Consider the following 14,665-nt stretch of genomic DNA (forward strand, 5'->3'; position numbering starts at 1 on the left):
TTGGTAGCCCTGCACAAGTGAGGCCCTTCCCATGTGTTAATTAGTGCCCTATTAGCTGAGGGTGTAATTAGCAAGTGACTGTGCCCTCTGCCCACTTCTCCTGGCCATGGCATTCCCATGTATGTTCTGTATCCTGGGAGGTGCTGGAAATCCTCCCCCCATAACTTCTGGGGCTGTGAGGGCCATGCTGGCCACAACCCTGAGGTTTCCCACATTGTAAATATGGTTCCTTCTCTTTCTGTTGTGTTCTTGTTCTGTGTGCATCTGTCCCGTGTTCCCACCTTGCCTCTGGTGCTCCATTGTCACCCTCGTGTCCCTCATGGCAGAACAAATTCCAAGGGAAGGTGTTCGACTTCGTCACCAAGCAAGTGTTTGACATCACCATCATGATCCTGATTTGCCTCAACATGGTGACCATGATGGTGGAAACAGATGATCAGAGCGAGCTCAAAACCTCCGTCCTCTACAAGATAAACCTGGTCTTCATCGTCATCTTCACCGGCGAGTGCGTGCTCAAGATGTTCGCTCTGCGTTACTACTACTTCACTGTGGGCTGGAACATCTTCGACTTCGTGGTGGTCATCCTCTCCATCCTTGGTGAGTCCTGCTGCTCCCACCAGTCCCACTGGACAAAGAAGAGGGGAGATGGTCTCACTAGTCCACAGCCAACAAGCTGTCACTGGCCTTTGCTTACTCCCACCCTTTGAGCAGGGCCAAACCAGCAGGACCCTAGAACAAGACTGATGTGAGGTCACCACAGTTGCCACCAGGCTGGGTGAGGGGCTGGGCTTGCCTCTTCTCCTCCTTGGTGTTATTTCCCTTGATGTTCTCTCTCTGAAATGGAGCAGCCAGGGTTTAACCCTTGGGTCAGTGCTGAGAAGCTATTTTTTAATGATCCCTCTGTCACCAGAGGAGCCTTCGGGGGTGACCTCACCTCCCTGTGTCTGCCCAGACAGAGCAGAGAAGCTTCCCCTCACCTCCCAATGGTGGCACAACAAACTCACCTGTCCTTCATCTCTCCACAGGTATCGTCCTCTCCGACATCATCGAGAAGTACTTTGTGTCCCCCACCCTCTTCAGGGTCATCCGGCTGGCGAGGATCGGCCGTGTGCTCCGGCTGATCCGAGGGGCCAAAGGCATCCGGACACTCCTCTTTGCCCTGATGATGTCCCTGCCTGCCCTGTTCAACATCGGCCTCCTGCTCTTCCTCGTCATGTTCATCTACTCCATCTTCGGGATGTCCAACTTCGCCTACGTCAAGAAGGAGTCAGGGATCGATGACATCTTCAACTTCGAAACCTTTGGGAACAGCATCATCTGCCTCTTCCAGATCACCACATCAGCTGGGTGGGATGGGCTCCTCAACCCCATCCTCAACAGTGGCCCGCCAGACTGCGACCCCGAGCTGGAGAACCCTGGGAGTCCAGTGAAAGGGGACTGTGGGAATCCCTCCATCGGCATCTTCTTCTTTTGTAGCTACATCATCATCTCCTTCCTCATCGTGGTGAACATGTACATCGCCATCATCCTGGAGAACTTCAATGTGGCCACGGAGGAGAGCAGCGAGCCGCTCTGTGAAGACGATTTTGAGATGTTTTATGAAACTTGGGAGAAGTTCGACCCCGATGCCACCCAGTTCATTGCCTACAGCACCTTGTCCGACTTTGTGGACACCTTACAGGAGCCACTCAGAGTTCCCAAGCCCAACAAGATCAAACTCATCACCATGGATCTACCAATGGTTGCTGGGGACAAAATCCACTGCCTTGACATCCTCTTTGCCCTGACTAAAGAAGTGCTGGGAGACTCGGGAGAGATGGATGCCCTGAAGGCTACCATGGAAGAGAAGTTCATGGCTGCCAACCCCTCGAAGGTTTCCTATGAACCCATCACCACCACCCTGAAGAGGAAACACGAGGAGGTGTGTGCCACCAAGATCCAGAGGGCTTTCCGGAGGTACCTGCTGAGGCGCTCGGTGAAGCAGGCATCCTATATGTACAGACACAGCCAGGACGCCCTGGGCGAGGATGCACCCGAGAAGGAAGGGCTGATCGCCACCAAAATGCAGGAGATCTATGGGAACACTGGGACAGAGGTGGAGACAGCCCCTGCCTTGGCCCTCGAGCCCATTCCCAGCTCAGAGATGCCCCAGGATGCTCCTGAAGAAGCACAAGTTTGGGAGAAGAAACGTGTGGTGAAAGAGTCGCTGGTGTAGCACAAGGAGCATCCACCTCTGGCCCAGCCTGAAGAGACTTCATTTGTATCTCCTGTTCAAAGCTCTTCCATGCACAGATCTCTAGATCTTAGTTATTGAGCTAATTTCAGATATTTCAAGCAGCCCACCTTGACTTTCAAAGCAGGATCTCCTCCTGATCCTGGGTTTTACAGCCCACTGCACTTGCAAAGAGTTTAATTCTTTTTCTTATGAGAACTCGAATGTGAAATCTGTTGTTGGTGAAAGAGAAACGAGTTAGTTTTGAAATGATCTCATCACGGTAACGATGGTTTTCAGACATGAACAGTAGAATATGGTTGTCCTTTCACTTAAAGTAATTATTTATTAATGTTATTTCACAATTAAGAGATTTTCCTATATTTTATTCTTCCAGAGTGCAGCCAAGCAGCCAGTGAAAGATGAGCCAAGTGAAATAATATTAAGAATAATTACAGAAAGCACAAGGTTTTGCGAACAAAAAATCTCCGAAGTCTTAAAGTAGCACCTTTCTTTTGAACGTCTGAATAAGCTTAATGATTATATTTTGTTACATACAAGAGAAAGTGCAATTATGTCTTAAAAATTGGTTTGCAAAGCCAAAGCAAAGCATCTGCAGATTTGTTCTCAGGGTTAAATATCAGGTTTTCAAGGTCTCTGAATATGCATTGAAACCAGAAATCATTCAGGTCTCTGCAGGATGAATGTAAACATTATTTATAGTGAGGTTTTACTCTGTTTTCCCACTTCCATCCAGGTTTTGTGGCAGGAAAGTCAGGGACAAAGGTCGGATTAGGAAAACATCCTTTAAGAATCCCCAGTCCCTGTGACAAAACTCTCTAGGGTTTTTTGCTAGCCCTGTTGCGAGAGGAACCGTCCCACTGGAGTGCTCTTGGTTGGCGTTCCCAATGTCCTCTTCATTAGTGTTAATTAATGAGATGGATCCCCAGGGATTGGAGCAGGTGTTTGAAGGATCCTTCCCCACAAGCTGCTTCAGGGGTCCCCTAAATCCCACCCAAGCCCCAGGTGACTCCATGCAATAAATGCTCCCACTGGGGTGTGAATCCCAATATTTCCAGGCAGACCATCCTTCCCTAGGCTGGGGCTCCAGTGAGGCCCCATGGCACATTCTGGATCGGCCAGGCAGGTCCTCACCAGGAGAACTCTTGGCAGAGGAGTGTTTTCCCAGGGGGAAAAGGTATTTGCTGCTCTTCACACAGGTGAGCAAAAGGAGAATTACTAAAGGAAAAGCTGTGGCTGCCCCTGGATCCCTGGAACTGTTTGAGGCCAGCTTGGACAGGGCTTGGAGCAACCTGGGATAGTGGGTTGTGGCTGGGGGTGGCACTGGGTGAGCTTTAAGGTCCTTCCAACCCAAACCATCCTGTGCTTCTGTGAAAAACATGCAAAAGGCCCCAAGTTCACCTCTGACCACCTTCTGCCTTCCAAAGGGAAAAAAACTCCCTCTTGAGATCAAAACAAACACGAACCAAAACCTCTTCCATTTCAAACAAGGGCTGTTCCTGAAGCCAAAGGCTCTGTCTTTTTGTATTCTGATGATTCTCTTCTCTTCCCGGGCTGCTTTGGGCGCTGCTGTCACGGATGCCCCACGGCCAGGCTGGCCAGGAGCGGTGCTGAGCTTGGCTTGGAGCCCGAGCTGCCAGCCAGGTGGCAGAGCTGGGGACACTGCTCATCCCGTGGCCTTGTGCTCTCATTTCCATGTGGATGCTCTCTGGAGCAGGAGCCTGAGCTGCTGTCGCTGGCATTTCCATGGGAAGCATCCCTGGCTTGGCAGTCCCAGCCCGGATTGTGGTTCACAATCGATGCTGCTTCTACGTTTGTGTCGTCAGGAATGGGGAAATGCCCCAGAGCAGGGTTTGTGTGAGCTAAAGCCATTTTTCTTTGTACATTTCTTAAAATAAACAACTGTAAATTATCTATTATTACGATTCCAAGTGTGTTGGGGTATGTTAGAGGGGGAGAATGTTTTCCCCTGCACTGGGAGGGCTGAACACTCCTTCCCTTTGCCCCTGATGCTTGTCCATGGACCTGCCAACCCCAGCAGGACCTTGGGGTCTCATCCTGCTCAGGAGATCCCCAAGGCTGTCCCCTGGGACCTCCAACTGAGCCCCCAGAGCTTCTGCTCTGCTCATGATCATCTCATCCCCTGGATCCCTCGGTGGCTCTGACTCCCAGAGCTCCAGGAGATGCTGCTGTGGGTTCCACCAAGGACAGAGGAGAGTTTGGAGGAGGTTCAAACCCCCGAGCTGCCCCACACCAGGCTCCAACCCCACCCCAGCAGCCACGTGGGAGCAGCTGAGCATCACTGGGAGAGGACAGGGGTGGCTGAAGGAGGTTCTGCGTCAGCGAGGAGGAGAAGCCCCTGTTCCCACTGACGTCCCTGCAGGCCACAGCTTGGCCTCCCCCTGTTTCCATTGCCACTGGAACAGCTCGTCCCAGGGCTGGCGCAATCCAGGTGCCGAGCAGCCTGAGCCACGCAGGCAGGGGGCTGCAGGGACGTGGCATAGCCCACCCAGCCAGGCAGCTGTGAAACCCAAACCCCGATGAATAGGGATGGGACGGACTGGGGAAGGCGCAGCTGCCGGCAGTGGCTCTGCTCTGGGGGCTGTGGAGCCAGAGTGGCCCAGGGGAAGAGGTGTGGGGAAATGGGATCCTCTCTGGGGGGCCACCAGGTGCCCCTACAGGCCACGTCAGGGGTCTCTGGGGGACACTGAGCTCCTCTGTGCCTTTCAGGGGTGCCAAGGAGCCCACGGGCAGCACAGGGGTGATTTGGTCAATTGTCACTGCAAACGCTCTTCAGTTTGCGTCCCACTCCTGGATTTACCCCAGGGCTTTCCCAGGCACCTGCAGCACCCCAGCTCCCATCTGAAGCCCCAGAACCTGGCAGAAACCCCTCCAGTGCCAGCTGAGCACGTGGGTATCCCATTCCCTTTGCTCTGCTGGGATATCAGGGCCAGGCTCTGCTCTTCCAGCCAGACCCAGGGGGCAATGGCAGCAGGGACTCGGTAGTGCTGTCCCCAAGTACAGCACCAGGAGAAGGTACCTCTCCCATCATCTTTCCCTCACAGAGCCAGTTTTTCTCTGGAAAATTTTGTTCCTCTCGCTTCCTGCCCCTTTGCATGCAAAGTCAGGCTGGGGCTGGTTCCCAGCAGCTGCCAGATGCTCAGAACTGGCAAAAAGCCCTCCCAGCTTGCAGAAGATGAAGGTTTGGGGAGGCCCCAGGCAGTGGCACCAGGCTCTGGGGACCAACATGACTGGCAGAAGCACCCAAAGGTGTTTTTCACTGGAGTTACAGTTCAGTGCTTGCCCACAGCTGGTAACGAGCCAGAGCCGGGGGGGCACAGCCTGGGGAAAATTGTTTCTGCACCAGAGCTCACCTTGGGTGGGCACCTTGTGCTTCCCTGGGACCTGGCTGTCTCCAAAGGTTTCATGGATAAGGCTCTTGGAATTGGCAAATGGGGTGTGGAGAAGGGGTGGGTATGGCTGGCACCAAAGTGACTCCTTATTTTGGCCATTTCCCACTCTTACCTTCTCCCTGGAAGCACTCAAAAAACGTGTGGATGTTTGAGGATGTGTTAGTGGTGACCCTGGTGGTGGTGGTGGGCTAATGATCCTAGAGGTCTTTTCAAACCATAATGATTTTGTGATTTTGTTGTATGTTTCCATGAGTTCACATTTCTGGACTCTCTGGGATGCAGGGATGGCAGCTGGAGGACCAATCCCACTGCTCCCCACAATGAGCAACCCCAAAAACATCCCCTATTTTTACCCCATTCCTGCTGCAAGTCTTGGCTACTGGGCCACCCTCAATCCCTGCCCAAGCCCTGCAGGGCCAAACACCCTGGGGGGATCTGTGAAGCTGGGGGACAACCCTGGGAGTTCCCCCCATCCTGTCCCCCCAGGGATGTGGCTGGACAGCATCGATCCTATTCCCTGGGCACATCCCATGCTCAGCCCAGGTTTGGCATCACTGAGTTGCAGGTTGGCTCATCTGCTCATCCCCGCAGATCCACACCAGTCCTGGTCACCTCCAGGGAATATCAGCACCATGGGGAGCACAGCCTGGGGACAGGGATGGATGATATCTGGGGACACAGGGCTGGACAGTGCCCAAGGACATGGGGCTGGACACTGTCTGGGGACATGAGGATGGATGGTGCCCTGGGACATGGGTCTGGACAGCACCCAAGGACACAGCAATGAATAGTGCCCAGGGAAAGGAGGGTGGACAGTGCTCAGGGCTAGAGGGATGGTTGGTGGCTAGGGACAGGAGGATGGACAGGGTCCAGGGACAGGAGGATGGACAGGGACTGGGGATGAGGACTGCCAGGGCTCTGGGATATGAGGATAGACAGTGCCCAGGAACACAGGGCTGGACAATACCAAGGGACAGAAGGACAGTTGGTCCCCAGGGATACAGGGCTGGACAGGGCCCAGGGACACGGGCTGGATGGTGCCCAACCCACAGGCAGGGCCACCCCAGCGTCTGCACCACATTCAAAACCAGCCCCGAGGGAAAGTCCCCAGCGGGGAGGATTTACATGAGCAGGAAAGGGGCCCTGCACAGAGCAGCAGCTTTGCCATTTTTAGGTACTGGGGCCAGGGCAGTGGGAGCAGCTGCTGGTTTTGCAGAAGCAAAGGTTGGATGTTTCCCTGCCCTGGACACTGAAATATGGCTGATCTGGGCACGAGGCTCTGGCTGCTGCAGGTGACCCTCTGGCTGCTGGCTTTGCTCACAGGTAGGCACCAAATGGAGCTGCACTTCTGAGCACAGACACAGGACAATGCCCTGGGCTGTGTGCCCTGCTCAGGGGCTTCCCCAGCTCCGCTTCTCAGGGCATTCATTTCAAGCTTTGTGCTGATCTCCCCCAGGCTGGGAGCCTCCTGGGGAGCAGCAGAGCCCAGGAAGACACACAGGGCTCAGAGCCCAGTACCTGCCTTGGGTTTGGGTTTTGCTTCCCTCTGGGTTATGGAGACAGGACACACTCGGGGCAGGCAGGTGGCTGTGGCAGGAGTCGGCCTGGCTGGGGCTGCAGGTGGCAGGAAAGAAGGGTTGATGAGGTTTTTTAACAATTTCTTGCTCTTGGAGACCTGGGCATGGGGCTGACACTTCACTGAGGCCATGGCCAAGCCACATCTCTGCTCTGTGGGGTTCAGTGCTCAGGAGAAGAGGAGAAATGGGAGGAAAAAGGCTTTTGGGGTGATTTGTGGGGTCTGTGTGAACATCCCTGTGCAAAACCCAGGACATGGCTCCTGTCCTCTTCCAGCCCCTCTTGCCTGGTGCAGGGACAGCTACAAAAACTGCAGCAAATTCCACCCTCAGAGGGAAACTTGTGCTCACAGGATAAAGGGCATTTAAAGGGTTTCCGTGGTGGCCACACAAGTCCAGCATGGGCTCGAGGTTGCAGGATTTCAATCTGGCTCTCGTGGTGACTTTGGGGGAGGACAGGGGAAGTTCAGCCTTGCTGCAATGAAATTCCGGGTTTGGAGAGGTGTGAAAGCTTCCAGGGTGAGGAACCAGCCTGGCCTTCCTTTAGAAACTCCAAGAGAACCTGGAGAGCAAAGCCTTGGCCGGTGGCACTGCAGGTGACAGGGACAAACACACAGTGCACAGCCAGGGCAAAGGGCATCTCCCTGGCCTGGAAAAAGATGGAATGGGGCTGGAGGGGAGGATTTGCCTGCAGAGGTGCTGAAGGTGAACAGGGCAGGTGAACCTGGAAGGGACTCTGGGGCAATGAGAGAAGTCCCTGCAGGCTGGGGGTCTGCAGGAGGGTGGCACAAAGCTCAGGCTGGGGAATTGAACCTTGCTTCTTCTTCTTTTTCTGTTCCTCCTTCTCCTTCTGGGGAAGGGGAGGGGGGATTTGCAGCTGCCCTGCTGGGAGGTAGAGCAGCCCCACCTCTGTGCCAGCTGCTCCACGGGGTTTGGTGAATCTCCATCAAGAGATCGGAGCTGGGCGTTCAAGCGGGGCAGTAAACAGGGCTGGGGCTTCCTGCCCAGCTGCAGCAAGAGGAACCAGGCCCAGGGGCACTGGAGCTGTGGGCAGGGCACCCGTGGGTGCTGGGGGGTCCCCACCTCACCCCATTTCCTGCACTGTAGGGCCCACTGTGCCAACCCACAGCCCTTGACCCGTGGGGCTGCATGGCCACAGGATCTGGGAGCACCCCTGGCTATCACGGGGCTCTGAGCCCAGGAAATTCCAGCAGGAAAGGGTTTCTGGTTGGTTCAGAGAGTGGAATGCAGAGCTGGGAGTATCTGGAGCCTTCCTGGGAGGCACCAGCCTTGGGGACATTATAGAGAGCAGGTTTCACTGGGGTGCCAAAGAAAACAACTTGGAGAACTTTCAGGAGATGGGATGGAAATGGAAGGGTTTGTACCCAAATGTGCACTGCCCCAGGTCGTCTAGCAGGAATCTGTTGTTGCTCCTCAGAGCTCTGTCCCATATGGAGTGGGCACAAAGGGCCCAGGGCATGTCCATCCCACAAGAGACATCCTGGTGGGCTCCTGGCCAAAGTCTCTTCTCCTCTCCTGCAGGTGGGATCTCAGCAGACAAGAACATCACCCAGAGCAGCAGAGGTACCCCCAGACCTGCTGGGCTCCTCCCCTGTGTGTGTCCCCCGGGGTCCCTCCTGTCCCCACTGATGTCCCACTAACAGGCCTTTCCCCTCACAAAGGCCATTCCCAGGCTGTGACATCCCCCATGGCTCATCCCCAGCCCTGCACCTTCCTCTCCCTCTGCAATGACGATCTCTTTTGTCTTTCCTGAGCACCCACAGGTTTTCCCTCTGTGTTTGTGGCACAAAAAAGTCATGCCTTGGGAGCAGCACAGGGCTTGTGCCACAGCCCTTGTGCCATTGTCCTTGTGCCATTCTCACCCACGGGGCTCTAAGTGTGACCTCTGCAACCCAAACAGGCTCTCAAAGTCACCACTCAGGGACCGAAACACAGAAAAAAAAACCAGCAAAACACAAAAAATATGTAGAAGCAAGAGAGAAACCGGCTGGGATTCCACAGGCTGTAATTCTGGCACTGGGTGCAAATGTACACAGAGAGGGATGAGAGCAGCACAAGAGTATGAGAGTAAAGCCATTCCCTCAGAGCTTCCATTTAAAAGTACACCTCACCAAAAGCCTCAGATTTCATAGAATCACAGAATATCCTGATTGGAAGGGATCCACAGGGATCATCCAGTCCAGTCTAGCCCAGTCCCTGGCCCTGCACAGACACCCCAACAACCCCACCCTGTGCATCCCTGGGAGCATTGTCCAAACCCTCCTGGAGCCTTGGGGCCATGACCCTTCCCTGGGGGAATCTGGGAGGAGGATAATTCACCAAAACCAAGGTGGATGCTCAAAAGCAGCATGAAAATGGGAAGCTCCTTGTCTGGGGGGTTCTCCTCTCATGGGAGTGACACCCCTGTCCCCTGCAGATGGCAGGTGTCCCCCGGTGCATCAGCACCCGCGCTATGTGGCTGTCAAGAAGAACATGCCCGTCTACTTCATCTGCTACTGCCAGGAGCCTGAGAACATGCAGTGGTACAAGACAGCAGAGAACAGAGATGACCTCTCTGTGCTGGACCAGAACACATCCAGCTACAGCGTCGAGAGGACAAACATCTCCATCAACCTCACACTCCTCAGGACCACCCACCAGGACAATGGCATCTATGTGTGTGACAAGAAGGGCCTGCTGAAGAAGGAGAAGCTGCACTCGTGTGGGACAGAGCTCCAGATCATGGGTGAGTGGCAGCTCCCCATCCTCCTGCACCCCAGGAGATTCTCTTTCCCCCCCCCTCACCCTTTGCCCCTACATACATCTCCTTACATTCCCCTTTACCCCAATGTATGAACCCCACAAGGTGCTCCCACGTCCCCCTCTCCCTGTGCTGGGACTTCTCAGACCCAGCTGTGGGTGCTCCATGGCACCACAGAGGTTCAGTTCCTCACTGCCAGCCCCAGCATCAGGACAACCTCCCTGGGTCTGCCCCGGCATGTCCATCCTGCAAAAACACCCCCAGGGATGTGTTTCTCTAATAAATGTCCTGCTCCTGGTGTCTGGTTGGTTCTGCCCAGGCTGTCCCATCCCAGAGCTGGTCCCTGATGCTGATCCCAGGAACAGTTTGCAGTGCCCTGGTCTCCCCCAGTGCAGAGGACAGGTCACCCTGGTCCCCACATCCCCCTTTGGTGACACACTCTGGCCATGGCCATGGTGAGCTCATCCCCTTTCCTGGCACAGGGGTGAGACCTGGGCTCTCCCTGTGCTGTGGCTCCCAGGTACCAGCAGCATCAAGCAGGTGCAGAACAGGAACACACTGAAAGATGCCATCATCATCATCCAGTCCATCCTGCTCGTCATCTTCATCAGCATCCCCATCCTCCTCTTCCTAGATAAGGTAAGTGACAGTGTCTCCAGCAGCGGGGATGTCCCCAACTGTGCCACTGCTGTTCCTGCATCCCAGGCAGGACAATGGGATAGGGATGGGTTTGGGGTTGTGGGTGGGAACATGGATATCTGAAGTGGGAAAATAACCATCTCAAATGCTGTGTGGGACTGCACGGATTTGCCTGTGGAAGCAGTGGGACAAAGGCCAGGGTCAGGGGATCCTGGTGGCTGCTGACACCAACCTGTGACTCTCCTGTCCATAGGGCGAAGACAAGAAAAGCCCAGAGGAGGAGGACCACACCTATGAGGTAATTAATGACCTCCCTAATATCACCCTGACCTGTGACACAGCAGTTGTGTCCTCCCTGGGTGTCTGCTGGGGGTCACCCTGCAGGTCCTTCTTTGGGAGGATCAGGGCACCTTTCCCCCAAATTACATATCAGCTGTGATGAGCTGCTCCAGGAACCACCCAGTGCACATCCAACATCCAACCATCCCCATCCTCCCCCTGTCAGAAGCTGTTCCAGTCCCAGGGGAACAGCCTGGGGTCCCCAGCTGGGTGTCCCATGGGATGTGCTGTGGCTGGAACCTCCTCCCGTGTCTCACCCTCCTTCTCCTGCTGCAGGGGCTGGAGGTGGAGCAGATGGCCACCTACGAGGACATCACTCCTTTCCGGGACGTGAAGGCCAAGTGGACAGTGGGGGAGCACCCAGGTGAAGAGTGAGGGCTCCTGTGCCTTCGGCCAGGCCCTGCCAGCCCCCGTGGGGACAGATCCCCTGGAGCACGACCCTGCCTGGATCCGGGCTGCCATCCCGGGCTGCCAACACCTGCACAGCCCAGCTCAGGGCTGGCACTCTGCTGCCCCGGGGTGCTCAAGTGTCCGGGCTGTGTCCCCGAGGCTGCCCCGCCCCATCTGTCGCTGTCCCCACCCCGCTGACCAACCCGGAAAGCCTCTGCAGAAATTAGGAGCCACCTGTGATCCCCCAGTAATGAGCTGGTCCCACAGCCCGGGCAGCCCCACAGCCAGCACTGAGCTCCAGCCTGGGCAATGCCAAGGAAGCACCAGGAAGGAGGGGTCTCCTCCAACCCCAGTACCCTGGGAAGGACAGGACCAGGCACTGCAAGGACACTGCAAACAGCACCATGAGGGTGGTGTGAGAAGCAGATCTGGGGCCACTCTAGCTGTCAAAGCCATGGATGGACAGGCCCAGCTGGCCCAGCTGGCCCAGCTGGCAGAGGTCTGAGGTGGAGGATCCTCCAAAAACACCTCTTTGTCCCCAAAGACTACAGAAAAGCTGGGGAGAAAGTTCTCTCCAAAAGGCTTGCTGCTCCCCAGGCAAGAGCTGGCCCTGTCACAAGGTCATCCCTGTGGTGAATGACACATGTGACCTCAGAACCTCTGGGACAGCTGTCAGTTGTGGGACACAAACCTCCAACAGCTTTTAAAGTCCTAATAAAGGTAGTGTGAAAATCCTCATCCTGCTCCATCCAGTGCCCATTCCAGGGGTGTCCCATAACCCTGGTGCTGATGCCCTGGGAATAACGAGCAGCTTTTAGTGGCTCCAGCTTAGCTGGAAACCAAACTTCCCCCCTTCAAACTTCACCCTGAGGGCAGGCAGGAATGGAAAACCAGGAGCAGATGTGAGGCTCCACAGGGGGACCTCCACAGTCCCAAAACATCGGCTTGGGATGAGGCAAAGAGAATCACCAGGATCCAAAGCAGATCAGGGCCCAGGACCAGCAGCTCCACTCTCAGCTACATCTGGTCTTGAAGGAGAAGCTGAAAAACATCTGGAGGTTTGATTAGTAATTAAATTATCTTAGCATGGCAGCAGCAGCTGAGGGTGGTGAGCTTGGGGACAGCTGGGCACCCAAACCAGGGCTGGGGGGACAGAGAGGGACAATGTGGTTGGGGGCTTGGCTGGACAAGGGTGACAAGGACATTGTGGCTCAAACTGTCCCCTCTCAGAGAGCCCAAAGCCTCTGTGCCCTGATGGCTCGTGGTATTTTGTGCTCCAAGCAGCTCCTGCAACTACTCTGCGCTCCAAAAACAGCCAGAGAAGGGTAAAATTCTAAGCAAAAAGGGCTTTTCAGAAGAACAGGATGGTTCTTGTTTACCAGTAAAGCACCTCTGTGGAAAACTGGAATTCAGTTTAAACAGCATAAACCCAGCATTTTGAAACTGATTTTTACTAGTTAAATAAAACTACCCCAAATTAGTCCTGCTATATATAAAAAAATATTTAAACATATTTTACTTATAAAATTGGTTAATTAAAGAAAGGAGCATTCACAGGGAAAGAAAAGAACTGGCTGTTCCTGGTTTCCACATTTGCCAAGATTTTAGGAGTAACAGAGCTCATCCCTCCATCCCTGATTCTCAGTTTCCCAATGGAAGAGGAAGGTTTTTTCTGGCCTTCCCAGATCCCAACAGATTCCTCAGCTCCATGTAAACACACAAGTGACTGAACAGAATAATACAAAAATAAGGAATATTTGCTGTTTGCTGGTGAGGAGCCACTGGTGTCAAAAGCAGTTTTGGTGATTGTAGTTCTGCTCTGCTGCTCCCTCAGCCCAGGGCTTTGGCTTCCTCTAAAATGCCAGAAGTAAATAAATATTTCTGTAGTGTTGTAGGTTTATTTTAAATGCTAGGAGTAGTTTCTAGGGAGCCTGGAGGTGGGGGATGGTTTCATTCTATATTGAGATCGATCTGTGTTTAAAACACATAATATAAATAAATATATCCGTTTATACAGTCCAGGCTCTGTATTTTGTCCTGATTCCTATCGTAGGAATCAGAATAATTCATGTTGGAAAAGCACTCTAAGATCACCGTGTCCCCCAGCACTGCCAAGGCCACTACTGCCCCATGTCCCTAGGTGCCACATCCACACAGCTTTTAAATCCCTCCAGGGATGGGACTCCACCACTGCCCTGGGCAGCTTTGCCAGGGCTGGACAACCCTTTCAGGGAAGAAATTCTCCAGATATCCAACCTAAACCTCCCCTGAGGGAGGAGCTTGAGGCTGTTTCCTCTTGTGCTTGGGGGAAGAGTGCAACCCCCACCTGCCTACAACCTCCTTCCAGGTAATTGCAGGGAGGGAGAATCCCTGTTTTCCTGCCACCGGTGGGATGCTCAGGCAGCCAGGCAGAGCTGCAGTCCTGGAGGACTTAACCTGGGGGCTCAGCCTCATCTTTCCAAATGGGTTCAGTGAAACGCAGCAGTTCCAACTCCAGTAATTAAACCCCAAAACTCTGAAATGGAATTTGCCTTCGGAGCAGTGAGTTAGGAGAGGTAATCCCTCTCCACCAAAGCTTCTGCAGGGCTGGGCTGTGGGTCAGCAGCAGCTCTTTGGTCAGGATTCACCCAGGCTGGGGGGTCACCAGGGTCCAGGGAGCACACGGTGAAACAATTAAACTATTTCACTTGTTTAATTGCTCAGGGAAAAGTGGATGGACATGGGACCATCCTGAAGAGAATTGCGGGAGGGAATTTTTTCTCTTCCAAGGAATCTGGAAATCACAGAGTGTGACGCTGCTTTAGACGGGATGCTCTGGGCTGGAAAGCCAGGCATCGGGAAGCAGAAAAGAGCCCGGCCGAGGTTTGAGAGCTGCTTATGCAAGAGCAGCTCTGCCCGCGGCGCTCATCACGCGCTGCCCGCGCCGCTTCTGCCTCACTGAGCGCCCAGACACGGCCGGGGACAAAGCCGGGGACAAAGCCAGCCCCGGGGAGCGCTCAGCCCGGATCAGCCCGGCCTCCCCGTGCTGGCTGAGCACACATCATGTGGGTTCAGCTCCGCTCTCACCGCCAGAGCCGGGCGGGACACGCAGGAGCTGCAGTGACACAGCACCGTCACGCAGGGCTCGGAGCTGCGGCTCGGCTATCCCTGAGCGATGCTGACAGATTTCAACGCGATCTGGAGAGAAAACACAAAAACACGCCCAGATGTTGCCGCTATGGGGTGACGGGACACCTGATAGCTGCAGGACCCGCTGTTCCCTCTGCTGCCTGGAGTGACATTTCTCTGTGACACCACCGCGTCTCCAGCAGCAACA

At 54.5% G+C, this 14,665-nt stretch overlaps 3 protein-coding genes across 5 annotated transcripts in view; 2 read left to right on the plus strand and 1 right to left on the minus strand.

Moving 5' to 3' along the window:
- Positions 1-4,152, plus strand: part of SCN4A (sodium voltage-gated channel alpha subunit 4) — a 46,165-nt gene extending 42,013 nt beyond the window's left edge. For all 3 annotated transcript variants that reach the window (XM_085040059.1, XM_085040058.1, XM_085040057.1), the window contains exons 25-26: positions 327-597; positions 1,026-4,152. In XM_085040059.1, coding sequence (XP_084896185.1) covers positions 327-597; positions 1,026-2,215 — 1,461 coding nt within the window. In that variant the 3' untranslated portion in view covers positions 2,216-4,152. The remainder of the gene's footprint in view (positions 1-326; positions 598-1,025) is intronic.
- Positions 1-14,665, minus strand: part of LOC146426391 (alpha-2-macroglobulin-like protein 1) — a 155,571-nt gene that overhangs the window by 92,278 nt on the left and 48,628 nt on the right. The gene's annotated exons all lie outside the window — the stretch shown is intronic.
- CD79B (CD79b molecule) lies at positions 6,798-13,365 on the plus strand. The gene is made up of 6 exons (XM_085083554.1): positions 6,798-6,969; positions 8,763-8,804; positions 9,658-9,966; positions 10,502-10,620; positions 10,874-10,918; positions 11,236-13,365. The coding sequence occupies exons 1-6, from the start codon at positions 6,903-6,905 to the stop codon at positions 11,332-11,334; spliced, it is 681 nt and encodes a 226-aa protein (XP_084939680.1). The 5' UTR covers positions 6,798-6,902; the 3' UTR covers positions 11,335-13,365.

This window comes from Lichenostomus cassidix, chromosome 27, assembly GCF_008360975.1.
Source record: "Lichenostomus cassidix isolate B80296 chromosome 27, HeHo_3.0, whole genome shotgun sequence".
In the NCBI taxonomy this organism is placed as follows: domain Eukaryota; kingdom Metazoa; phylum Chordata; class Aves; order Passeriformes; family Meliphagidae; genus Lichenostomus; species Lichenostomus cassidix.